This window comes from Plectropomus leopardus, chromosome 5 (genome assembly GCF_026936395.1).
Source record: "Plectropomus leopardus strain MGB_pleo_1.0 chromosome 5, ASM2693639v1, whole genome shotgun sequence".
In the NCBI taxonomy this organism is placed as follows: domain Eukaryota; kingdom Metazoa; phylum Chordata; class Actinopteri; order Perciformes; family Serranidae; genus Plectropomus; species Plectropomus leopardus.
In genome coordinates this window covers 34,078,005-34,105,724 of record NC_142180.1, presented here as the reverse complement: position 1 = coordinate 34,105,724, position 27,720 = coordinate 34,078,005, and the positions used below count along the sequence as shown (strand labels likewise).

The 27,720-nt window shown below is 38.8% G+C and overlaps 2 protein-coding genes and 1 long non-coding RNA gene across 3 annotated transcripts; 2 read left to right on the top strand and 1 right to left on the bottom strand.

The window, feature by feature from the left end:
* Nucleotides 1–934: 934 nt before the first annotated feature.
* jade3 (jade family PHD finger 3) lies at nucleotides 935–15,357 on the top strand. The gene is made up of 11 exons (XM_042515006.2): nucleotides 935–1,180; nucleotides 6,499–6,558; nucleotides 6,657–6,739; nucleotides 7,241–7,398; nucleotides 7,514–7,704; nucleotides 7,907–8,118; nucleotides 8,880–9,047; nucleotides 9,144–9,260; nucleotides 10,393–10,851; nucleotides 12,114–12,231; nucleotides 12,410–15,357. The coding sequence occupies exons 1-11, from the start codon at nucleotides 1,114–1,116 to the stop codon at nucleotides 13,225–13,227; spliced, it is 2,451 nt and encodes an 816-aa protein (XP_042370940.2). The 5' UTR covers nucleotides 935–1,113; the 3' UTR covers nucleotides 13,228–15,357.
* A 615-nt stretch (nucleotides 15,358–15,972) lies between these two features.
* LOC148189613 (uncharacterized) lies at nucleotides 15,973–24,571 on the bottom strand. Its single transcript, XR_015776672.1, has 3 exons — nucleotides 23,198–24,571; nucleotides 22,981–23,027; nucleotides 15,973–16,484 (listed from the first exon to the last, which is right to left on the bottom strand). It is a non-coding gene; the product is annotated as an uncharacterized LOC148189613 (long non-coding RNA).
* plcxd1.1 (phosphatidylinositol-specific phospholipase C, X domain containing 1, tandem duplicate 1) lies at nucleotides 17,741–25,750 on the top strand. The gene is made up of 7 exons (XM_042512303.2): nucleotides 17,741–18,287; nucleotides 18,462–18,588; nucleotides 19,402–19,544; nucleotides 19,649–19,777; nucleotides 21,262–21,417; nucleotides 24,578–24,758; nucleotides 24,858–25,750. Exons 2-7 carry the CDS (start codon nucleotides 18,477–18,479, stop codon nucleotides 25,100–25,102), a joined length of 966 nt encoding a protein of 321 aa, XP_042368237.1. The 5' UTR covers nucleotides 17,741–18,287; nucleotides 18,462–18,476; the 3' UTR covers nucleotides 25,103–25,750.
* Nucleotides 25,751–27,720: the final 1,970 nt, after the last annotated feature.

Here is a 27,720-nt window from a genome sequence, read left to right as displayed (position 1 = left end):
ATTCACACAGGTGACTGTCTGATTGGTTATTTAATATCAGTGTGTTATAACCAATGAAGGATGAAAAAATGACTTAAGTATCAATAAACAAATACATGTATTAATAAATAAATGTATAACTAAATGCAGTTATCAGTAAATAAATACAAATAAAATAAATACATGACTATAAAATAAAATAAATAAGTAAATGAATGAATTAATAAATAAATTCATGAAGAAAAGTTGATAATTTAACAGGACATAAAAACTATCTTAAATTTATTTCTACAACCACATTTTTTATGTTTTCATATACCTGCATGTAAATGAGGTGAGCATTATTAATTTATTTCACCATTTATTTATTCAATTTTTAAAATTCCAAATGTATTTATTTATTTCAGCATTTATGTACAGTATGCATTTATTTATTTCAGCATTTATTTTTTTTTACGTATTGATTTCAGCATTCATTTATACTTTTAATTAGGTATACATTTATTTATTATTTTTTTAGTAAGTTATACATTTCTCTTTTAATTTAGGTATTGATAGTTATGTCAGTTTTTGACCATCTTTACTGTCACTGTTGCGGACAAAATTGAGGACAAAATTTATTATGTATTTATGTGGCTGTGCGTTAATACAGTAGGCATTTATTAGTTCATTTATGCATTTATTTTAGCTTTTTGAAAATGTTTATTTATTTCAGTATTTCTTTAGTTTTTTTTATGTATTTATGTATTTTTTCAGCATTTATTTTTTCTGTATTGATTAAAGCATGTATTATTTAGGTCTACATTTATTTCTTTGTTTGTTTTTTAATTTCATTTATACGTTTCTCTTTTCATTTATTTATCTGTTAATAGTTGTGTCAGTTTTTGACCTCATTTACCATCACTGTTGAGGACTCTGTTGTGCTCTGTGGATGGAGGTTAACGCCAGTGGACTATTCGAGCGCACCCAGGGAAAGCGGAGGGGGTTTAGGACCCGGCGGGAGGCGCGGTACAATAGAGCTGTTGTGCCGTGGTGGTGGACAGATTGCTGCCCTGGAGATTCCCACTGTGGTGGGATACAAAATTCCCCAATTTAATCCATAGCCAGATCCAGATCCCGTGTTTTTATAGGCGTATGTTGGAAGTTTGGCCTGGACTGATATGTGGTCGGAATAAAGCGGACAGCAGCGCGTGGACTGGAGGTAAGACGGGAGGAACGTGAACAATATGCTCGTGTGTTGAGTGGGGCTCAGTGTGCCAGGATTTGCCCTGCATGGTTTATCCAGGCCACGGGGCCTGCACCCTTTTTTACGCTTTCTCAGGTCTCCTTTTGCTCCTAAGTTACATTAATATTAGCGACTATTAAGTGAACGTGTTTCTGATAGTTCCTTGTTCCCTACAATAAAAAAATAAACCGAGATGAGCTGCATGAATATTCGTCTTAATGGCTCTAGGAAGTGACATCTTTGTATGATGGTGGCGCCCGTGTTTGATTTCTCCACAGCCTGCAGTGCAGCACGCTACACAATCACAATCGTTGCAAGATCGGTTTCCACTGTTAAGAAATTTGCTTTGGCGCATGTAATAAACGCATAAAGTGGAAATAAAACTAAAATGCTGCAAAATTCAAGAACACAATGAGAACGAGAACAGTACAATCATTCAAATGTACTGTAAATTATTAAAGAAAATATACAATGTAACACTTTAAGAGTGATAGCGGTATAGTTTTGTGCAGGCTGTGCAAAAAGGCCTGTGTGTGTGTGTGTGTGTGTGTGTGTGTGTGTGTGTGTGTGTGTTTGGCGCCAACGGGGCTCTCTGGGCAGGGCAGGCACTCGGTTGTTTACGGTTTTATTTTTCTAAAGGCAGCCCGTCCACTCGTGGCTCAGTCAAGTTCCAGTTAGCACCTACACGTTAGTACATTTAGGGCAATACAAGATACGAGTAAAGAAATGTAAACAAGGTAGAAACCGCAATTTGGTCATTGTTTCCTGTTACCCAGAAACCTCTTGACAGTGTGATGTCACATCCGTGCATATATGCGTTGCCTGCAGCCCCCAACCGCTTTATAGCCCACTGTAAGTGTATGCAGGAGATACAATTGAAGTGGCTCATATTTTAGTGTTGTGCTGACCTCTGGTGAATGACTCAGGCTTTTTTAAAACTGTATTTACATCAAACTACAGTGTAATTAAAATATAAGTTACACCTCCACTCATCTTCAGTGAGAAAACTGTTGCAGCAGATAAAGGACGTAAGTTAATAAAAGAAAGCATTAAAAGTAACAGATATAACTATTAAAAGGCATACAAAAATAACAGAATAATATATTATATATGTGAGACAAGTTAGTCATGCTGTTGAGTGATAATGGTGTGTAACAGTGTACACCAGACTGTGACATGATTTGATTACCCTTAGGGCCTGTTTTGTGCATTTTATGTGCTTTTCATTCTTCTTTTTTGATCATTTTGGCTGTGTTCATACATATGGAATACATAAATACACTTTAAACAAAATTCTTACATTCACACTGCAAAATATGCACCATTGAAACCCATTCAAACTGCAGATTTCGATCCCACAGCCATCAAAGTATAAAAACATACACTATATTGTGTGTCATTCTGGGCTTTTGCTTAGAATTTTTTAAATTTTTACTATTTTTCAACTGATAAAGCTATTTTGGCGATATTTGGCATTTGGAGAAAATACATGCTATTTCCACTATAGGTGCACTGTCACAATCAATGTCGCTACAAAATATTGACATATCCTGGGCTGTGATGAAAAGAAATCTACCTTGCATGTGTGTTGCTACACACACACTAAATTATTTTCAATATGTCTGTCTGCTCTGTTTGAATAGTCTTTTCTTTTTCCTTTTTTACATGTTCGTAATAAATCACATCAGATCAATGGTATATAAGCAGTCCAGCAGAGAGACAATAGAGAGGGAGAGGTGAAAGTGACACTGTTACAATCGTGCTCCTGTTTTTTTCTGTCTCTAGTAACAACTGTCTGTTAACAAACTACTTGTTGGCTGTAGTAAAACCAGAAGAACAACAAACAGGAGAAACTAGGCCAAATCCCACACAGTTAGAAGACGTTTTCTAAAGGGCTCTCTACCAGATAGATTTCTTGGCTAAAGTCAGGAATAAGTTGTGGTTTTGGTTAAAATTTATTGTTTTCTTTCGGAAAGCCTCCAAAAAAACTTTTCCCATGTGCACATCCCACTCTGAGTTGCTGTGTTTGTAGTCTGACCGAAACAAAAACAAAAAAACGTGCAACCCAAAACTTCTAGTGCAAAATACCAAACAGTATCCTACTGAAATAAAATACAAGAAAGAATACTGCAACACCATACATAGTGTTTTGATTATTTACTCCATAAAATGTCAGAAAATTATGAAAATTGCATCATTTTGCAGAGTCTAAAGAGACGTCTTCAGTCTGCTTGTTTTGTTTGATCAATAGCCCAAGCCCTAAAGACATCCAATTTTTAATTAAATAAAACATAAACATGTACCAAATCCACAGATCTTAGAAGCTGGAGCCACTAAATGTCTGGTATGTACGCTTTTAGTAAATCATTAATCCAACCTGCCAATTAACCCTCATTTCATTCCAAAACATGAAGAAAAAGACAATAAGCCACCTAGCAAGAAATGCGGGGCTCATTGTAATAAAGTTGTAAAAGGTGACACGAAACTGACCGTGAAAACTATCTTAAAAAAGGGGGAATCACTAGAAAATAATCAAATAAAAAGGAAAAAGTGTCCACAGTATATAATTATTATAATTATGTAATTAAAGAAAAAAATACATGAATTTTTTTTTGTTTGTTTTTTTAACAGAAATTTTGTTCAGGTCATTTTTTTGTTTTCATTTATATTCTTTCCTTTTTGTTGCTTTTTTTTCAGGTAATTTTCTTGTTAACCTTTTACTAATTTCTCGCCAATTTTTCATCCATTTCTTTTTTGTTGTGGCTGCTGTCTTCCCACTTTTTTTCTTTTTTTTTAAAAGAAATCAGGTCAATTTGCTCAGGTGTTTAAGGGTTATTTTCATTATCGCTTATTATTGATTGATTGCTAAGATTTGTTTTTATTAACAGATGCTCAAATTACAGTGCAACCGCAGTTCCAAAAATGTATCAGGGTTCCATTTGGGGAATTGAAAATATTATTTTATAAAGTAAAAGTAAAAGGATACTTATCAAAATAAAATTTCCTGCCAATTTTTCATCCATTTCTTTTTTGTTGCGGCTGCTGTCTTCACACTCTTTTGCTCAGGTGTTTAAGGGTTAATATTCTGTCTGACATCTAATGGCTTCACTGCTGGAGCACTTTAAGGGCACAAAAAGGAATGAGAAAAGGCTAATGCTTTTTTAAAAAGGTGTGAAAACACTAAATAGAAACACGGGAATATGAGTAACATGATATGCTATTTGAATGTTAATTCAAAGTTCTGGATACCATCTCTGCATTTTAACATCAGGAATGTATCTTTGTACTTACACAGCCAAAACGTCACATTATTTATTGTCTGTTTATTCGTCAGTCGTGAGTAACTGAACAAAGTTTGCTGCTGTTCAGAGATGGAAACACTTGTGTCACTAACAGATGTCGGGCGTTTAGAGTGCAGCAGCAGCAGCAGGCTCTGCTGAGGAGGTGAACACACAGCACACTGTGGCACATTTGTGTGATTTGATCTTAAAATAAGTTTTAGTCAAGAGGAAACATCCAGGAGTGACCAACGATTTTCAAGTTATAAAAGTACTTTACGAAGGAGTCTGTAAATTATTATAACCCGGCTGCAACTCTTGATTATTTTCATTATTGCTTATTATTGATTGATTGCAAAGATTTGTTTTTATTAACATGCTCAAATTACAGTGCAACCGCAGTTCCAAAAATGTATCAGGTTTCCATTTAGGGAATTGAAAATATTATTTTATAAAGTAAAAAAGTAAAAGTACAAAGATACTTATCAAAAACAAAAGAAAAGAAGCAAAAAAGAAAAACAAACAACAAACAAACAAAACACACTAACTATAGGGATATTATTACTTAAATATACCAATACTAAACCTTAGGTACATTTGGAGGTATTAACAGATGTGTTTAAATTCACAAATGGATCAGCAGTTGTCAGAGTTGGGAAAGAAAAACAATAAGTTGTACAGCATTATTAATTAATTTGACCATTATTTTCTTGATCTGATACTTGCTCTATGTAATGTCCCAGAGCCCAATGTGACATCTTCAAAATGGTCATTTTTATCTGACTGGAAGTCCAAAACTCCAAAGCTACTGAGTTATTATTATGTAGGACAAAGAAAAGCACCAAATTCTCACATTTAAGAAACATGAAACCAGAAAATGATTTTTTTTTTGCGTAAAACATTCCTAAAACTCTTATTTGATGATCAGAATAGCTGTAAAAAAAAAAAAAAGGATCATTGCAGCTATAGCCTATAATTGTAATTTGGACATTGTAACTAGTAACAAACTGCTTTCACTCAGCAGTTGGCATTAGTGTGTTTTACTTTCACTACAGTATCGTGTGGGACTGGCTTCATGCTCTTTCCCCTCTACCCCTCCTGTCCTCATGGGGAATGTGAGGCATGTCCTGTCTGTTGAAACAGCGTACTGTATTCAGAGCTACTCTGGCTTTGAGTCGCTCAGTATTTTGAAACCTTTTAATGAGTCGTCCCAGTGGTTCAGTAGGCTAAAGGCGCACACTGTAAACCTGCGGTGTCTGTCGGCTCTGCTTTCCATCGATTTAAACTGTCAAATAAATGCCAACAAAAAAAGAGATAGAGAACTTTAAGCTTTAGATAAAATGTTCCCCCTCTACTGACACTAATAGGACAACATTCAAGATGTTTGTAATGGCGTTTGGTTTTTAAAACTAAAATTTCCTACAAGATAAATATTTCGTTTGGGATTTATGCACATTATGACCCTGCCCTCTATTTTTTTTATCGCCATTTATTGTTGTTGTTGTGTCTTTTTATTACTATTTGTGCTTTTTTTGTTACTGATGTTATTTTGATTTTTAACTTGTGCTGGAAGTTGGTAAAATTTAATTGTTTTTAAATGTGCTATATAAATAAACACGACCAGACGTGTTGTACTAATGCTAAATGGTGATTCTGTCTGATAAATTAAGTTTTCACGATTATTCACAGACACTATTAGTAGGTCAGTATACTGGACATTTCACAGTGAGGCTTTTGGCCAAAATATAATATTTAACAAATGCAGATCCAAGTATACAGGCACAATGAATCTTTGTGAACAGACATATCATTGGGTTGCTTTATGAATCTTATTTTCCAGCCAAAAATTCAAATAAAAAAATAAAATGGTTAAGGGTTTATCTGAGGAGCATGCTTTTAGATTTGAAATTTATTGTGAGTAACACATCTCCAGTGTGCACACTGTTGGTTGTTTAAATTCGTTAATTAATAAAACTCCCTAATTTCTATGCATTTATGTTTTCTCCTCTTCCTCAGGATGTTACAGGATGAAACGTTCCAGGTCCTCAAGCAGCAGCGACAGTTCTGACAATGAAAGTGAGTCATCGTAAAGGACCCTATAACATAAACCGGGCTATTTCATTCTCTGTGCTATTTCTTACATGTATTTATTTACGCCTTGTTTCTTTCTTTAGGTCCCTCTACCTCTTTCTGCTCCTCCAATAAGTATGGCGGCAAATCGGGAACCCCCACCTCCAACCAGAAGAAACCGGCTGAAGTAAGTTCCTTTCCTTCTTTACTTTTCTGCATTGAAATGTGTAAAAATAAACAGAAATCTGTTTGTTTAGTATTCTTCTCATATTATTCAAAATTTAAGAAAAAAGATTCCAAAGAAATCCATAATTTTATCCAACGTAATGTTGCTTTTCATTTTGTCACTTGTCATCATATACAGTTAAACACTATTGGCTTTAACTTTTGGAGAAACATGGGAAACACGAGATGTTACGTAAGAGTTCAAAACTTAAGTACATTAGCCATCCATTATCCATTAACTTATGCCTTGATTTCTGCCTGAGTCACGTTAGATAGATTTTTATCGGCAATGGAGGTTATTGAACAAGAGAAACAACAACTCCCATGATCCCACGGTACTTTACGTCATCGTCATTTAGTTATTGTTTCGACTGAGAGACCCCCAGAAGCATAAATGACTCGCTGTGGGTTTAAACTTGAGGAACAATGTCTGACTGACTGTGTGCCGTGGCCTCTCCCGCAGGTGTTCAGAAAAGACCTGATCAGTGCCATGAAGCTGCCCGACTCCCACCACGTGTCTCCAGAGGACTACTACCTACTGGCAGACACCTGGAAGATGGAGTGGGAGAAAGGAGTCCAGGTGCCGGCGAGTCCAGACACGATCCCGGAGCCGTCAGTCAGGTAACGCTGTCTGATCCCCAGAAGTGTGACTGCAAAGTCCACATTTTTCTACAACAACTTGAACATCAAATGAAGAGCTTTGCAGCAGTGACAGATTTTGATCCTCTGTGTTCAGAGTTATTGTGGAGAAATCCAAGGAGGTGCTGTACAGCCACCAGAGGAAGTACATCCAGTGCTCCAGCCAGGAGTCAACAGAACCGGGTTACGTCAACATCAAAGAGCTGGCAGAGGCCATGTGTCGCTATGACCTGGATGACATGGACCTTTACTGGCTGCACTCACTCAACAGAGAGCTCGACCGCATGGGTAAGGAACAGGATCAGGGGATAATCCACCATGAAATTGACATTGTGCTGTTTGTTGGACAGTGAAGTCTGTATCTATAAAACAAGGACATCTGTCTCCCCGAGCGGGAAATAAGAGCATTAAGATCCAGACTGATGATATCCTGACAGTCTGCTGGGCTTTCTCTGACCATGTGGGGGTTTTGGTCTTGTTTGTCTTCCAGGGGAGGAGCCCATAGACGAGCTGACGATGGAGCGTGCCATGGAGGCCCTGGAGAGTCAGTGCCACGACAACATGAACCACGCCATTGAGACGGTGGAAGGATTGGGGATTGAATATGACGAGGACGTTATCTGTGACGTGTGCCGCTCCCCCGATAGCGAAGAAGGGAACGACATGGTGTTCTGTGACAAGTGCAACATCTGTGTGCACCAGGTAAACAAACACCTGCACACCTCTCACCACACAGTAAACATATAGAGCCTGATTTTGACACACTACACTTATTAGTTATCAACATTTGATTTCAAAGGGTAAGTTTGGTATTTTGTGACCGAGTCCCTATTTTCACGATTTTGTGTCCAAGTGACTGATTGGTACAACAATTTTTAAAAATGGTCCAGTATTTAGAGACACTGTTGCAGCTGGCAGCACCAAAACAGGCTGCAATGTAACCACTCAGAGTATGTTTCCACTGTCAATGCCCGTCCACTAAAAGTGTGTATTTTTGTCTGACAACTAATGAGAAGGATCCCTACAGAGATAGACCTTTTTGTTAAAGAGTAAGATCCTTTTTGTTTACCAGAAAAAGCCCCCAAATCACTATTGCCAAAACCCACCATAATCCAAATAAATAAACAGTAAGTGTGTATAGAGCCAAGATGTTTTAAATTGTACTGCATAAGTTAAGGGCCCATTTCAATTGTTGAAACAAGATTGTTGGAACTATGGAAAGATTAACCAAGATAGCTCTGGTTGCCAAACTCTGTTGAGTCCTTATTTAGGACTTATAAGGACCTTATTTTTTTGAGAAAAATGGCCAACTCTATCGTGATGTAGGATTTTCTATAAGTTGTCAGACACTTAAAATAGACCATAAATTGACCAATTGACCATAAATGTTACACATTGACTTACCTTTAATAGCACATCAGTCTCAAAAATGTTCCTACCTGCTGCGCTCTGTCTCTCCTCAGGCCTGTTACGGCATCGTCAAAGTGCCTGTTGGAAACTGGCTGTGCAGGACGTGTGTCCTCGGCATTGACCCGCAGTGCCTTCTGTGTCCTCAGAAGGGCGGTGCCATGAAGGCGACTCGAGCAGGCACCAAGTGGGCTCATGTGAGCTGTGCCCTGTGGATACCAGAGGTAATTGAATCAACACTTGCTCCTGACCTCTTTGTATTGTTCTGCAGTAAGTGTTAAAAAACGTCTCACCATGCTGTTTATTGTCCTCTTCTGTAGGTGAGCATCGCTTGCCCGGAGAGGATGGAGCCCATCACCAAAGTGTCCCACATCCCGCCCAGCCGCTGGTCTCTCATCTGCAGTCTGTGTAAATTAAAGACAGGCGCGTGTATCCAGGTGAGTAATTTTGTGCCAGATACATCACAGGCAGGAAAAATGAAATTAAACATAAAATCACGTTTGCAACCAACTCTGCAAGTAACAAAATGCACATTAATGGAGTAGTTTGGGATTTATAACATGCCCATTTGCTTTTGCGCACATAACTATGAATACAATAAAAGCTTTTATATGTATATGTACGGATTAATAATATATAAAAATGCATTAATCTATATGGTACGATATAATAAAATGTTGAGGGATCTTTAGAGGTGTTGGTTGGCTAATGTTGTTACCTCTGGAAAACCAGGCTTGCTGTTTCCTCATGTTTCCAGTTTCTGGGCTAAGATATGCAAAGTTACTATAGCTCCATATAGTATACAGACACAAGACTGTTATCAGTCTTCTCATCAACGTTTGGCAAAGAATAGGTTGATTTCCCAAAATGTCTAATCTCGGGACCCATCAGCTATTGCATGACTATGATCTAGCCTCTGGGAGTGAAGGTTGATATTTTGAGAGATCCAGCGTATATCCAATATCCAGGCCAAAACTTCCTTTTCTGTGTGCTGCTCAATGTAAACAGTTCGATTAGCAATATTAAACAGGTCCAGACAACATTTTGGCTAACATCCATAAACAGATATCTGTATAAGAATGCAGCTAAACTGGAAAAAATGGTAATAAAATGTGAAATTGTTCTCAGATGACTGCCAATCTCTTTCTGAGACTGCATTTCTTGTCCTTTGCTCACCACACGGACGGTTTTACCTTCAGGCAACCAACGTCCGCTCAATACTGATTTGTCAAAACTACTAGGACTATAAAGGGAAACCACAACGCTTGTGATATCAAAATCTTATGCTGTTGCCTACAGATTCTTCACACATATGCAGACATTTGTTCATAGAGATGACATAATGTCAAACTTTTCATTAAAGTTACACGTATAAGGTATTTTCTGAGAACTACCCCACAACTTTCCGGACAGTAATCCAGCTATGAAACACGTCCTGTAAACTCTGGGTTACTGCAAAATATGTACATTTTAAAATCCTGCTCTGGTCATAATTTTGTTATTCATAGTAGTTGGATTGTAGTCCATATAAACATAGTAACCAGTTTTCCCCCTCCTCTCGCCCCACAGTGCTCGGTAAAGAACTGCACCACTCCTTTCCATGTGACATGTGCCTTTGAGCACAGCCTGGAGATGAAGACCATCCTGGACGAAGGAGATGAAGTCAAATTCAAGTCTTACTGCCTGAAGCACAGCAAGTCTAAAGCTGGGGAGGCTGGCCTGAGCCCAGCTCGCTCCAAACCCCCTGGTGAGGCGGAGAAGGTGGGCCAGCGGGCACAGAGACTGCAGGAGCTGGAGGAGGAGTTCTACACTTTGATCCAGCAGGAGGAGCTGGCCCAGGCCCTCAGGCTGTCAGTGCGCCTGGTGGACTTCATCTATCAGTACTGGAAGCTGAAGAGGAAAGCTAACTTCAACAAAGCTCTGCTGCCCCCTAAAGAGGACGAGGAGAACCTGATGCTGCAGCCTCAGGAGGACAGCATCCACACACGCATGCGGATGTTCATGCACCTGCGACAGGATCTAGAGAGGGTGGGTGTTTTGTTTACACTGCAGTGCAAAAGTCTTTAGTGCTGAGTCTCAGTACTTTTAGGTACAAAGCATTATGCTGAGTATATAATGTATTTTATAACCTAATTTTAAATATATAATATTTTTAATAGCTTGTACAGTACAGAGCCTTGGAAATGTCTTGGAAATCTGCAATGATCCAGTGTGCACAAAACACATGCCTACATGTGATAAGATAAACCTTCATTAATCCCTGGAGAGAAATTCTGGTTTAATAGCAGCAACAGCAATGGGACTGAAACTCAGGAGGGGTGCAGATAAGAGTTTAGAGCCAAACCAAGAATATAAGATAAAGAATATCAATATAAATACAGATAAATAGACACAGCGGCATAGATATAAATGTTATTAGCTTTCTTCACATCCATTTGTTTTCTCATACACTGAGCTGAACTGCCAGAGTGATTTCATTCACTGAGTGCCGGCTGACAAGAGCCGACTAGCGCCAACTGTGTGGGACACACTGCGCAAAAGCTATGGCGACAGATGCTCACAGACCACTCAGTAATGAAGGCCATACGTTTTTTGTGTTTCCTTCTTTTTACAACATGATTAAATTAAATCAATCAACGCACATCAGCAGCAAAACTCTGCAACAGGCTCTAGAAGACATGCAGAATTAGAGAGTAAATTGGATGCAAAAATTAGAGATCCAAGATGAAACTTAATGCAGTCTGCAAGAAATCTGACACCTGGTAAAAGATTTATATTCCAGCAAGGCATCAACACAAAAACCTAAACCCAAAACGACACATGAATGGCTTGAAAACAGTAACATTATTTTCCTGGAATAGACCTCAAACCAATAAGAAATGTGGCAGGGCTTGGAAAAATGGTGAAAAACAGCGTTTCCCAAAGTCCAAGGGTTTGTTGTCTTACTACTTGTTTTGTCAGACACACAGTCAAAACCCACAAAAACATTTAGTTTATTATTATAAACAGTAAAAAAAAAGCAGCAGATCCCACACACTGGAGAAGCTGGAAAATTATGTGATTCAAAGTTGTAAAACAATACAATCTGAGTCCACATTGGTGAATGCTTTTAAAGGCGCTGTACATGCAGAATATTTATAACCTAAGAAACATGGCCTTAAAGTCTCACACATTAATATTTTAAGATCAGTGTAGTCTTAGCAGAGAGCAGAAAGGAGCTTTACGGGCATTAATACACATTTTAAAGTGTGTGGTGCTTGTTTTAAATGGATATTTTTCTCATACTGCAGGTGAGGAATTTGTGCTACATGGTGAGTCGTCGAGAGAAGCTGAAGGTTTTGCAGAGCAAAGCCCAGGAGCAGATGTTCAACTTGCACGTGAAGCTCATGAACCAGGAGCTCTCTGCTGGTGAGCCATCTGCTGTGCTTCAGTTTGCCAGTTAATTTGTCACTACAAGGACACATTTTGAAATTAAAAACATGGATTCCAATACTTTTGCATTATTTTTGCTTTTTTTGCCATATTTTTCCTTGATAATTGAGCCATTGCAGATTGAACATGTTTGTCTTTTTTTCTTTATCAACAGGCCTTCCTTCCTCATCTCCAGTGGAGAGTATGCTGTTTCGTCCTCCTCCGAGGATAACTCTGAAGCTGAAAATGCCCAAATCCTCAACTCTTGGAAATGGAAATTCCAAATCTGGGAACGGGCCGCTCTGCCCGGACAATAGTGGCAATGTTACTGAACATGCAGGTGAAGGGCAGGGTCAGGGGAAGCCGCAGCTGCATGGACGCAGTCGGGGAGAGGAGCGCTCTAACGGACGGCTGTCTGGCTCGAGCCACTCGCGCAGCCAGGCGCTGCCTGTTAAACCAACAGGCAAACCTTTAGCTCTGCACGCTGCTCTGCATGGTCATTCATCCAATAGTAACGGCAAACTGGACCAAGAGCGTGCGTGCCTGGCCAAATCTAACGGCCTCTTAGAGAAGTTTGTAGCTCAGAGGGACAGTTCTTGCCAGACACCCATTGACCAGGATGCTTCACATCCCGTGTTGGACAAGAGCAGCTTTCGCAAGTCTGCCATGGAGCACTTTGGCAGGTCCTTCAAAGAGGCGACCATTAACTTGGTACGGACCACAGAGGACCTGCGGGCCTCTGACAAACTGTCCCGCAAGGGCTCAGCCAAGGAGAGACTATGGGATAAACCCGTGTCTGAACACAAAGTGAAAAGCGCCAGATCATACCAGGACAGTGATGGATACTGTCCTGATCTGGAGCTAAGTGACTCAGAACCAGAGGCCAAAGGGAGGCACAGGCGGCAGGTTGGGCTGCCTCAGCCAGACGCTCCGAGGAGAGGGGTCAGTCGTGGGAAACAGTCGCTGGGCTCCAGACACCCGGTGCAGAGGTGACAGCTGTTTGTTCACTCCGCTCACTGCCGCCGCTCTCCTGACTTTGTGGCGTTCTTCCCAAGTGCCAGGCAGTCTCTGTTAACATGTTTATCAGGGACCAGACCAAGACCCAGCGCCAGTGGTGCTGTATACATAGTAGATGCAGATGCATGAAAGGTGTTGTCATTAAGACCATCCCCCAGTGGGAAATGTAGCCCCGTGTAAGTGTTGGTTTGAAAGAAATAAATCTTTATGCTCGCATTTCATTGTGGCTAGAATTACATTTTGTACTCTGCACAACTTTGTATCACCTTCTCGCCCAAACACAGGGTCAATCTGCCTTTGACTGAAACTGCTGTACATAAAGATGTTCAAATTGGGATGTAAATAATGTTGAATCACAAACATTCCTTTTTATTGATACTTAAAAGGTCCAACGTTTAGGCTTTAGAGGGATATACTGGCTGAAATGGAATATAATATAATAAGTATGTTTTCAGTAGTGTATAATCACACCAAAAATACGAATTCCTGTTTTTGTGTCCTTTAAATGAGCTGCTGATGTTTACATAGGGAGCAGGTCCAAGGTCCCCAGGAAGTGTGCAGGGCTTTGAAGCCACTTTTCATAGTGGCCAAATAGTGAAATTATAACTCCCAAGTTCATCACATGATGCCATTTGGCCCAAAAATGCATTTTTCCATAGACTTACATGGAGAAAGAGATGCATCTCAACCTCCGCGATGACTTGCTTCACTATCAGGATTTAATCCATTCGTTCTGTCTGAAAGTTTAGAAGAGCAACAAGAATAAGGCCATGTTTAGATGAGAATGGCCCTACTAAAAACAGATAGGTCTTAACTTTGCGTTTTTTTTTTTAAAAAAATCTGTGGTTGTGTTGCCAGTTTACATGGCAACCGAGTTTTCAAAAAATTACACTCCAGAACATGAAAATGCTTTATTTAGTGTTTTTAAAAAGCTGAAATCACCGGTCTGTTTGTTTTGAAGGAGACCTCTGCAGGTAATTCGCCTCCCAGTAAAAACCTTTAGAGCATTTGGATCTTAAATTATCAGAGAAAAAAGCTGAGCACAATCTAGCAGGTGCTGGGCTAGCAGCCCATGTCCAAAGCGCCAAACAGTTTAGGAGAAACACTGAATTGTACGTGAAACTGAGTTATTCAGTGTTATTACTACTTTAAATCAACGGGCCATTTGTTTGAGAGAGGAGGAAACCTCTGCGCCCTTCGTTAAAAACCTCCCGCACAATGAACACTGAAGGAATTCTAATCAAGAGAAGTTTCAGCTGGTTGCAATTTGACATCCACACCACTAAATCCCCCTAAATCTTACACACTGGACCTTAAAATAAAATTTGTCAACAAAATTAAAACTGAAAAATGGGAACTTTGTAGTGAATTCTAGTATCTGCTGCACCAGTTTCTTGCACACTGTCTGTTACAGTAAACCTGTTTCGCAGGTGATAACTGATCCGATGACCTTGTTACATTTGCCAAGTAGTTGGTCAGTTTATAAACTCAAATGCCTTTCATGCAAAAGAATGATTTTCACACATTTTGGTTTTGCAGCTAATAGTATGTGGTGTCCTGGTTAGACAAGAGGATCATGAATCATTGAAGTTTTTGTCTTAGAATGGGAAGAAATGGAAGTAAAACGTACTTTTACATTGCCTGATGTATCGTTTACCTGAAACTGAATGCAAAAAAGCAAAGACACAGTACAGATCTGTAACTGATGGCAGTCAGATTGCCTTTCACTGGCCTCAGATCATCACATGATCAGCCTTCATCACCACAGACCAGTTCACTGAAAATTACTTTAGGAACGCAAAATATTTGCAGTCTTTTCTGTTACTTGTGTCACATTTTTTTGATAGTGAACGACCTGAAATAACTGGTTTACTAGTGCTGGACATTGTTAAGATTTTTTGATACAGATGCCAATTCAGTACTTCTCTTGATATGTTACTTTGTATTGACTTTTTTTTTCACCACAAAAGCATTGTTTTTTTCTTCTTTTTTTTTAAAAAAAGGCATCCAAGTTTGATGGTGTCTTAATTCAAACATCATAATATTAACAAAATCGTGATTTTAAATAAGGGTGTCTGATCAACAAATAAATACTCTGACCAAGCATTTGGTGTTGACCTTTTGTTATTTTTAGCCCCAGAATAAATTCTCAGTGTCTGACTTTGATGAAAAATGCAAATCTGTATTACTTTTTGTGTAGTCAATATTATAAGAATTTCCAATATGAAACTAATCGTGAGATGCACAGTCTTGCAATATAGTCAAAAGTTGTAATGCAAAATTGTATAGAATATATTCTTGAGAAGGTAAGTATTATAAGAGTAAGGCTGCAGTGACATACCGGTTTTAGGATATACCATGATATGAAAGTTGCTGATTATCGTATTGTGAACTTTACTTATCCTTGGTATTTAAAAAAGTTGCAACTAGGTGGAAAATTTCACATTTATTTTAGTTATTTTCAAAAGGGAGACTTTTTACACACACCTCTATTGAAAAAAAGGTTCAAGTCTTAATTCTAGTGATAATACACTCGAATGAAAACTAACCCTTCTGTTTTCATTCCTTTAAGGGTCATTGTAACTGATAATGATAATAATAATAATAATAATTCTGTAATACCATGAAATAGTGACATTTATGAGACAGACATTGCACCATGAAAATCTTATACCATTGCGACTCTAACTGGGAGTGAGGAGAGAAAAAGATAATGAATGGCTGATTACTACCAGTAGAGTACTTGTAGTGGTACTGCACCATATCAGTTATTTGTAAGTACAGCTAGATGGCAGCAACTCTATACTTAGCAAGTAAAAGCACCACTGTACACAGTGTGTTGTACAGTGGAGTACATTGGCTATATTTAGATTATGTGTCCTTTTTCACAGCAGACATGTTGCCTTTTCATAGCAGTTAAAGAAACAGTAATAAATGACGGCTCTATACACTTTATTTGGGTCAGCGAGGCAACATGTACAGTTCTGAGACTCTGTGAGTACATGTAGCTAAACTGAATGAAATGCAGTCATTATTAATGCTAAATTAAATCTGTGCCTTCACTGATGACATGCCAAAATATGTGCTATGAAATAGGCATTTAACAGAGAAAGGCAGAGCAGGGAAAGGTCTGGTTTGATCCAAAGTCAGCAGGGTCGGACTTAACGTGCTCTGCAGGCAGATTGTCTAGTTTCACCACACTGGTTTGTGCTGTTTCAGGGTTTATTGACCTGCTGAAGAAGCAGAGAAAGACCTGACCAACCAAATTATCACAAACAAACAACTGAATCAATATCCTCTGGGGAAGTCTGTTTTAGCACAAAGGTCAGAGTTCTAAAATCATTACCTGTTTACACCTTTTGGGTACTTTTTAAGATAAGAGACAGCTGCCACGTTGCATGTGGACGGCATCTCAAACCAAAATATTACAACAGCTAAATATAGTTTAGTCTGCCTGTACACATCTTACTTACATTTTACAGAATGAAGAAGTCCCTCACCTCCTAACACAGATGTTATCACCAACATTGTAACCCTTTAAGGTAACTGCAGTCAAAAAGTGATGCTTCCTTTTCAGCTCCCTTCATTTCAATCACTTTATGAGGCCTGAAGCAGTAAAACTATCCAAAATGCAATTAAAGAAACAGAGAACTATCAGAAAATAAACCTAATTTTTCAAACATGCATTTTAGGGTGTTTCTCCTATTTTAGTAGGTTTCACATATTTTAGGATGTTTCTAGGATTCCGGGACATTTCAAGGATTTCGGGACATTGCTAGGTTTTTAGGACGTTTTTCATAATGTATGATGTTTCTCCTATTTTAGGACGTTTCTAGGATTTGAGGATGTTTCTAAGATTTTACATAATTTCTAAGATTTGGGGCATTTCTGGGATTTTAGGACATTTTAGGATTTTGACATTTTTCTTATACTTTAGAATGTTTGTAGGATTTTGGGATTTTTCTAAGATCTAGATATTTTCGTATTTTGGGAGGTTTCACTAATTTGAGGGCATTTCAAGGATTTTAGGACATTTCATTAATTTTAGGGTGATAAAGGGGATCCTCCATATGACATTTTTTTTAATAAACAAACTATTTTGATGCTGTTATTATGCACTGTGGCACCTTATGTATACTTTAAGTACAAAAATAAAATTCCAACGTGAATCACTTTATTTTTATTGTGAACTAAAAATGGTTGGGGGCCAGATTTAGCCTGCTGAACATGAGTTGAGTATCACTGGGCAACAGAAGTTCAAACTGATGTAAATAATATGATGACTGTATCTATCTTTTAAAACAGCACCATGACTTCTTCAACACAGCAACGCTTAAAGCTAAATGCTACCAGCTCCCAGAGAGATGCTTTGAGCACCTCTGGCCACACCTATCAGTGACGTATCACCAGGTGTTGTGGCATTTCCAGCTGTTGGGAAACACTTCCTGTGACATCACTTATGAGAGCTAGAGGCCGGAGCAGGGCTGCAGTATGTTTGGGAGTTTCCAGCCACAGAGAGCAGGTGGAGCATCAGCACATCTCTGCCCACTCTTTCTCCGTAACGTTTCTCTTTAAGAGGAGAGCCTCTCTGCATCTGCTGATCTGTCAGCAGGCGGTGCCGCCGCCCTCCCCGCGCACTGCCGCTGCTGCACCTCACGAGACCGACAGACTGCCGGCGTACCGAGGAGCTCACTCTCTGCTGATGCACCTGAGCCGGCGCGTCACACGGTGGATACTCGATCGAAATGGATAATCGATAACTGAAGCTACGATGCGCCGGGCCCACCGTCCTCGTCATCCCGGGCTATGCAGGTGTAAAAGGTAGCCAGACAGAGCTGCTGGGAGGGACACACGGCCACGCTTTATCTCCGGATCACATCATTCATGTTTTATGTGCAGCCATGACATGTTCACGCGATTTAGGATGGATTTGTGCAGGCACGCGCCCTCAGCTTTAGTTTCGTCGTGTTTGCCCTCTGTGGTGGTTTGGGTGGTTCGGCTGGTTTGGCGGGTGGAGGGAGCAGCAGTTTGATCAAGTAAGTGTGGTATAAACAGCTCTCGCATTACTGTCTGTCAAGTTTTCGGCACATCGTGCACATTCATTATATATAGTCAATAAAAACAAACCACAATGCCATTAAACTGCCGATGTTGCACAATAGGAAGCATCATTAATAATCATTATATGTGTATTCACTGACGGGGTGCAGACGCCGGTGCTCATCATGTCCTCGGTGGGGAGAGAGATGCGTCTGGGAGAGCTGCCCATGGAGAGCTGGATGTCTCACCTGCCATGCGCCCTGTGGGACATCCCACTGTACCACCTGGCCATCCCAGGTAGGCTGCCAAACAACAGCAGGACGTGGTGTGGATGAATAGGTTGTTAACTGAGTGTTGACAGTGTAGATTTGTGTGAGTGGTTTTAGCGTAGGGGAGACCAGGGGCAACTGTGCAACATCACCAGATTGTATTGTATGTTTCTTCAGACCAATTATGCTGTGGTTAAAAAAGCCAAAACACGTGGTTATGGTTAGAAAAGATCATGTTTTGGCTTAAAATACGTGGTTCTAGGGGAACAATACCCGCTAGAAAAGTGGTGATGTCACAGTAAAACAAGCGCTTTTTGTGCCATCGCAGCAGGAAACAGAGCAATGTCTTGGTAAAAAAAACAAATTTTGCGTCATTAATCCGGCAGGAAACACGGCAATGCCTCAGAAAAACAGGTGCTTTTCATGCCTCTATCCTGATGGGAAAAGCAGCTATGTCTTATCAAAAATGATCTGCTTTTTGTGCCACTGCGGAGCCTATCGAATAAATTTCACATACTCGATTTAAGTCTTAACAACTGATTAATCGATCATCAGTTTATAGTTCTCATCCCTAATCCAGATAGTAAGTTGTTTTTGAGTAATAACATCAAAACCAATAGCTGTTACAACCGCCCTCGGTCTCTCCAGCTGACAACACTTTAACTCTTTGACAGATTGTTTTCTAGCTTCTGTTTGAGGTGGCCCATGCTCATTTGCGTGTCTTTTGTGTATTTGCATGTATTTTCTTCAGCTGCAGTAGCTCTCAGTGCCACCAAAACTATTACATAAAGCAGTCACATGTCTAGTAATGACTTATGTTTATTATCTCTTCCCCAATTAGGCAGCCACAATGCAATAACCTACTGTCTGGATATGAATGACAGATCCCCTGTTGACCTCACCCAGCCTGACATGCTTCAAAAGCTGGACAAATACATGAAGCCTCTCATTCGCCCCTTTGTGTACAAATGGGCGATAACGCAGGTGAGAAATCCTAAAAATACACATCAGGTTATTGTTTACTCATTTATAATAACAATAATTTAAAGCTAGCCCTCATAATAAATTCTGCATCTCCTGTCTTGCAGGAGTACACTATAAAGCAGCAGCTGGACTGTGGGGTCAGATACTGTGACCTGAGAATCGCACACAGGCCCAATGACAGCTCCACCGATCTGTACTTCTACCACGGAGTATACACAACACTCACTGTGGAGGTGAAGTAACAACAGCACACTCACACTCACACTCACACACACACACACACACACACACACACACACACACACACACACACACGTCCACTATAACACAGTGGTATTTATGCTCCTGTGAAGGCCATCTGTTTCCATAACAATAACCATAAAGATAACTATAAAGAACAGTACAACCATGCTCAGCAAACAATTATCACAGTAGTGAGATACTAAATCATCCCACCTCTGCTTTTCTAAGATTTTTATTAAATTTGTTATAAATGTTTTGTCACCTAAAAAAAAAACTCAAACATCTACATAATGGTTTTAATTTTGTATGTTTTTTTGTTATTTCAGTGGGAAAACGGCATTATTATTATTAAGAATAATGCTCCAAAAACACAATCATAAACGGGTTATTCATGTCCATTTTAAAATGTTACTGAACATCATGGCCACAAGTAATAATTACAGGATAATAATAAATGCTAAAGGATATTGATGATATCAGTCTAAACTTTGCCACCATAAACTACAGGTTATTACAGACAAGGGTGCATTTTGTTGCTTTTGAGTTCAACATTTCATTTTTAAGAGGAAGCAGGCGTTATTTCCTCTTTTAAAAATTATGTAACAACACTTTAAGCCCCTTTCTTATGTGTACCATTAACTTTGCTGGTAATAATCACGTGGAGCTGGAGACACTTTCAAATATAAAACCCAGCATAGTGTTGTCACAATACTGGAAATTCTAATTTAGATACAATCTTGAAAAATATAGATATAAAATGCTAGTGGGGCAGGATTTATATAAACCAATAAAAAGAGAATTACAGAAAAGAAATATATCGCAATACATTTTATCACAATACTCAGCATACTGCAACACATTTAAATATATATTATATATAATTGTGATAATATATTGTGATCATATCGTATCACGGGGTCTGTGGTGATTTCTAATCCTAATACTAACGCAGTGTATTGGGTGCTGCAGCAGTTTTCTTACTCAGGACTTCATCACTTTTCTATAAATCTTTTCACTGTGGCTCTAGTGGGAACAAAAGCAGCCACATTTCCTTCTAAATGTGATTTTGCCATCCTCGCATAGCAGGTGGAGTGTAGGTGGCCCACTGGGACAAAATCAACAGGCAAGCATTTCCATGATATCTCTATGGTACTCAGCTCAGCTACAGAAAAAGACTGAGAATATTCTTGTATGATAAATCTGAATGCTCCTCATGCAGAGCTCAAGGAGAGTTGGCAGGTGGTGAGGGGAAAAATATCTTGTTTATCCAGAACAGATCTGGCAGGTTGTTACAGACTTCCATCCTATGGTATACCCATGCATGACAACCAAAAATCCTGTCCTACCGGATATCTGATCCTGGCAGTGGTACAAGTTTCACGTGAGCTTTTAGCTTTTCAAATAAGGCTGTAAATTGTGCATTTCATTACAGAGTACAGCTGTAGAAGCAGACTAACTTGTGTTTTCCTGGCAGACTGTTCTGATGGAGATAAGAGAGTGGCTGGATGCTCATCCCAAAGAGGTGCTCATCCTGTCCTTCAGCCACTTCCTCGGACTGAGCCCGGAGCTCCACATGCTGCTGCTTACGACCATACGCAACACATTCACCTCCAAACTCTGTCCAAAAACGGTAAAACTTAAGCGCTAGTTTCATATAAGAGTGTCTGTAATCTACATTTTTCCTGTTGTCAATAAATCCCATGGAAAGACCAAAACCAAGAGACGATTGATCCTACTAAGAAGTGTTGTCTGTGTACCCAAATCATGATAACTTATTTCTCTGTGCTCCTGCACCTACACCATCCTGCTGAAAATACTCAATACAGCAGCGACTGTAAAACTTTTTTCAATAACATAAACATGATTTCTGGCAGCAGTTTACAGCAAATAATGATATCATTGAAAATGGGAATACTGAATATACAATGTTGTTTATCAAACATGTATTTACATTTTTTATTGAACTTTTAAAAGTACAATTATTTTAGGAATTGTGCATGACTGATATTTGAGTAAGAGGGTGGTTGGGACATTGGGTTTTTATTATATCATGACCCTCTCTGGAGCTTCAGATATTTTCCTCTGATCCCCCCTTAGTGACTGGAGAAAATGCATGACCTCCCGCCACCATTAATAACCATATTTCACTGTTTTTGTCTATGATAAATGGTGTGATTTTGGAGATTTTAAAAGAAAAATTGTCTTTCCAAATCACTTGTGGGTTTTGGGATGCTGACGGTATTTAAATAAATACAAAAGGTGGCCATTTATAGCATTTCTCCCCTGAACCCCCTCTCATGAATAACCAATAGTCCCTTAACATTAAAAAAAAAAAAAAATCTAAGGTACCTCTTGAAACATTGCACATGAAAACCCAAATGTGTAAACAGTCTCCAACAAATATGCTGTTTACTATTGTTTAAGTGACATTTGCTTAAAAAAAAAAAAAAAACTACAGCGCCCCGCAATTGAAATTATATATGCAAGGACTAAGAGTCCACAGATTATTATTGGGGCCAATATTTGGCATTTTGCTGATTATCTGTATCAGCGTTTTATTTTAATGATGCCCATGTGTGAAAGTGTCAGCATAAGAGGAACTTTTTCTTTGTAAAACCTCAGGGAACTATTTTTATATGACGTTGAAAGGTTCAGTTTTGATTCAACATTTAATGAAGGCATTTAAACGAAGCTTTCTGTTGGATTTTATTATATTCCAAATACTTAACTTAGACAGAAATATTTTCATTGTTATTGTCAATGCGTACTGGTCCCAAATATTGGTTACCGGTCTCATTAAGTACCAGTAATTGCTAGCCATATCGGCCATGAAAAACTAGTTTCGGTGGACATCTAGCAAGGACCACAGTTTTAAAAAACCCCAAGACATATAATATCATACCTTTGACCTTGGTGGGCTCGTCACTCAAAAATGTAATGTGTGATCTCTTTACTCATTACACTTTTTAAAAGTGACATTATTATTTTACTGATCACCTGCTCTCAATAGTAATTCATTACACTACTCGTTACATTACTTTTTCATTACACCCCCACAAAGTTGGTAATTGTGTGATTTACTTTAGCCTAAAAAAATCTGACTTTGCATTTGCACCTCTGTGAAAGTCAAAGTAATCTCTTTCAGTTTAAGTGCAGCTAAAGCTAGGTAATGTTAGCTTGTGTTATTTCTTACCTGGAGGTCTTCTGCTGCCTGTGACCGGGATTTTCCCAAAGATTTGTCTGAAAGACGGAGCGACCATAATGGAGTTACTCAAAATTCACCCACCACATATCCAGCCACAAGCTCCATTCATTGTCGCTTGTAGCCTGTTGTCAACCATTAAAATCCAGTTCTGGTTGTGTATCTAGAGTAGGGCTACAGCCGTCCGCTGCGGCCGAGGAGGGCTCACCTTTGGTGGGGTGTATTTCCTGGGGCTTCTGGTTGTCGTGCTGTCGGCTATAATCGGTTTTTCAGGAGGTTTATGGTCTTGTTTTTCGCAGTTGAAGAAGTTTTAGTACCGCTGCCTCGCGAAACGATGTTTTCGTCTCGTTGCCTCCCGGAAAGTATGTAATGAAATTAATAATTTCCAGCCGGTGAATGCATGCTAACGGTTTACATCCGCCAAGCTAACGTTAGCTCGCTGTTCTGAGACGTGCGCGCGCCGCGCAACGGTTTCTAAGTAAGAATCAGGGATGTGATTAATTGCTGGATTTTAAATTAGGAGGCGTTCACAAAAAAGTAAGGTTTTAATGAGATGTTTGTATTTGTGGTAATTTCCTATTATTAATGAAGTTTGGGGGTTTTTTTTAGTTATTCTTTACAATACTTGTTACTGTTAATGTTATTACTGTAACATGTTACCCCAGCTAGCAATTATTGGTTCTTAAAATGTTCTGAGAATGTTGCAATGCAACCAACGCAATGTTTCTCAAGCTTAAAATTTTTGGTTCTAAAAACATTCTTAGAATGTTATAATGCAGGTTCCCGTAATGTTTCAAGCAAGTTTTCTGTTAGTTCTCAGAACATTCTTCTCAAAGTTAGGATAACGTTCTCTGTAAACACAAAAAAATGTTAAAAATGTATGGGCTTGTTTTTTTTTTTACATGTCATACATTAGGTTTTCTTCTAAATATGGTATCAGTCCTCAACAACATGCTCTGAATGTTGCTTAAAAACGTTATTACTTTGTTCTCATGTTACATTGTGGGAACATTTTTCACAGAACATTCTGTGATTTGTCACCTCTCACCATCACCAAAACATCCTCACAATGTTGCAGTTTATGTCGTAGTCAACATTTAACCTTAAAGGAGCATTATTTTAAGTGATATTTGTCGGTAACGTTTACGCCAATGTTGTGGGAACCTTTCCTGCCAGCTGGTGCTGTTCAAATATGCAAAAAATAAAAGTAATTATAATTTTTTAAAAATCACTTTGCAATAATATTGACAGATATTGTAATTGTGATATTATAGGTCAGCATTTAGGCATGGTTTTTTTTTGCATTTTAACTGAAGAAAAAAAAGATGATGTGATTTTTCACCTGGAAACATTGATATGAAACCTATGAAATATGCAAATGTAATGTAATCACAGGTTGCAGAAACATATTTTTTTCTGGTATATGGGTTGAGTAATAACAGCAATTACAAGAAATCTGGTTTTGGTGTTTTTATGGGTTTCTTTGAAAGTATGAAAAATATAGAATAACACCAGTCTAATACTTTGAATGTAATTTAGAGCATGCTTGAGAGAAAATGAAGTTTTTATGTTATTCTGCTGATTTCAGGAGGTTTTAACTCTTCGAAACCTGTGGGCTTTAGGCCACAATGTGATTGTGTCCTATGAACACAATATAACCAGCAGCCACAGTGACCTGTGGCCACACATTCCTTACTGGTGGGCCAACAAATGTAAAGCTGAGGCTCTAATCGAGGAGTTTGAACACAGGAAACAGCATGGCCGACCAGGTAATCTAAATGAGCTAATGGATGATTTATTACTTTTGTAACTGACTCTGTAATCAGACCTACAGCACTCATAAATATTGTGCATATTTTGTGTTTCAGGGGGCTTCTTCGTCACAGGAATTAATCTGACGGAGGACTTGAAATACATCTGCACACATCCGACAGAGTCCCTGAAGGACTTGGTGATGTCCACGTATCCGACGCTGCTGAGCTGGGTTAAAGAGCAGACTCCCGGCTCCAGAGTCGGCTCTCTCAACATCATCGCTGGGGACTTTATCACAGAGAGCCACTTTGTACCGACTGTCGTCAGACTGAATGAGAAACTACTGAAATGGTCCTCGTGACTTTTCATGTGACATTTTGCATTATTCTACAAAAAAAAGTGAACCACAGCATGAAATGAGCTTGTTTTGTTAAGAGTGACAGAAAAAGTACTTGAATTATTAATTTAAATGCACTTATTTGGAGGCAGTGAAATGTATATTTCAGTCTTTAAGCTGCTCGAAAAACAGACTCTGTTTCTACCTGCACTTGTTTGTTTACATTCAGTTCACTATTTATGCAATGTACTGTATCAGTTTCCACGAGTCAGCAAGCAGTTTTATGTTATGATGACCAGAGCAATAATATTACAACTAATCTCACCTTGACGTAGGCATTTTAGACGAGTAAGCACAAACAATGTATTCAATTAGCACATGTGGATGTAACGTAGGTAACAAACTTTTATAATCATGACATGTGGGCAGCAAGTTTTGAGACGTAGTTAAAATGTATCACCTAAAACACATGTATTTATCCATAGAGAATGTAGAGAAGACATGAAACTTATGCAAAATGCATGGAAATCTTATTTGCATGAACCCAACCTTGACTGTTTTACTTATAATTGACTTGAGCCAAAAGGTTATTAAACCTTGTTTTAAAATAATGCTGCACCGCTGTGCCTGTGGAGATGAGCTTTTCCAATAAAAATGAGCATTTTTAAACAATCACGTCATCACTGACTGTTAAATCTACAAATAAATGTTGAAATGTCTCAGTTTAAGATGCCTGTTCCACTTACAAAGGCATTTGTTTCAATAACACAAAAGAAGTGACCGTGTCTGTGTTTTCAACAGGAGGGATTGTCAAACTATGGAGTCCCTAAAGGGTCACAATGTGGGGGGAAAGCTTTTGTGTCCCCTTTGTAGTTTGTGTTCAATGCTTTTACGCCCCATCACAATACTTAATGTTACATCATCTGTCTGAAACTCTGCTGTTCTGGGATCAAAACAATGGTGTAAAACAGGCAAATAATTCATGTAAAGATACATTATTTAGATGATTTTAAGAGCCACAAAGCACGTTTTTTAAAATAAGAAAATAATGCTTTTATTCACATATAAGCGCCTGCTGTTAACCTGGGTGGTTTAAGCTGTGTAAGGCTGGAGATAGCCCAACAGAGCGTTCACATGGAGAGCGAAATCATTTACATACTTGCCAGTGTACTTCGTTTGTTACTGGAGGATCCCACTAGAGGTCACACCAGATAATTCAGATCATAAAGAATCTCTGGATTTATATGAAGTAAACAACATGACGACACTCAGGGAGGTTAATGTGATTATAATGACAATGTTTAATGTTAGTTTAGGTCCCCTTTTCTGCAGTTTTATGGGTGCCCATAAAATATGTATATATAGTGAGTATTGTTAAATTTGAAAATTTGCGTTCTTGGACAATTTACAGAATTTTCCACTCGTCTGAGCTCCAAACATGATATCACTTTACTACAATATGCAAAAGAAAAAATTAACAAATATACAAATACAAATATGATGTCATATCCGGGTGACCTTTTGTTTTCTGATCATATACTTGTCAAGCAATGCATAGACACTGGTACTGGGTTATTTAGTGTATTCCTTGAAAATATAAATCATTGCAAAGCTTAACTGGCCCATTTTGCCAGTGTCCCGTTTTGACAATACTCACCCTATATTCTCCACCGGCGGTGACACCGGCGGAGGATGAGAGCGGAGTAGACATTTGGAGACACCGACAGAGACACCAGCGGGGATTGAGAGCGGAGCAGACAACACTGGGAACACTGGCGGGGACACCGGTGAAAACACCAGCGGAGAATGGGGGCTGAGTGGACAGCGGCGGAGACAGTGGCGGAGACAGCGGTGGAGAATGGGACGAGAGCGTTCACCAGCAGGGACACCACCAGAGAATGAGAGTGGAGCAGACACCAGCGGGGACACCGGCAGAGACACCGTCAGAGAATGGGAGAAGAGCAGACACTGGCAGAGACACGGGATTGAATTGGACCTTAATTGTGGTAATACCATGAATATTTTTGAAATCTTCTGCATCATCATGTCCTCACTTCTGAGCACCACTCTTCTGATGGCACACACGTGAAGCAGGGGGCCGCAGCAGAGTGATGCACTCTGAATTAAGAAAATAGATAAATAAAAATTAAAAAAGAACAACGTAAATTTGACTTATTTTCTTTTTGTTTCCTGTTTATCTGATTTTTACTTTTAAGCAGATAATGAGAAATGTAATAAATGTCTTTCTTCAGTATTTCGTTTCTACAGAAAAACAAATAAACTGTCACTCGTTTTTGTTTTTCTTAATTTTCCAGAATGAATTGAATAATTAATGAACGGATGATACACGGACCCTCATCGCTTTTATTTTTCTAAGATTTAATTGTTGTTTGCATTTATAATTTTACACTTTTGATTGAATAAATAGAACAGAAATACTTATTTTGAGAAGTAAAGATGAATAACAGTATGAAATGTGCTATACAAAGCTGCCTTGCATTAGCTAAAAATGTATGAAATGCACACACACACACATTTACATATACAAATACATATATACATATATACTGTATATCCATACATATGTATATATAATACACACACACACACACACACACACACACACACACACACACACACAC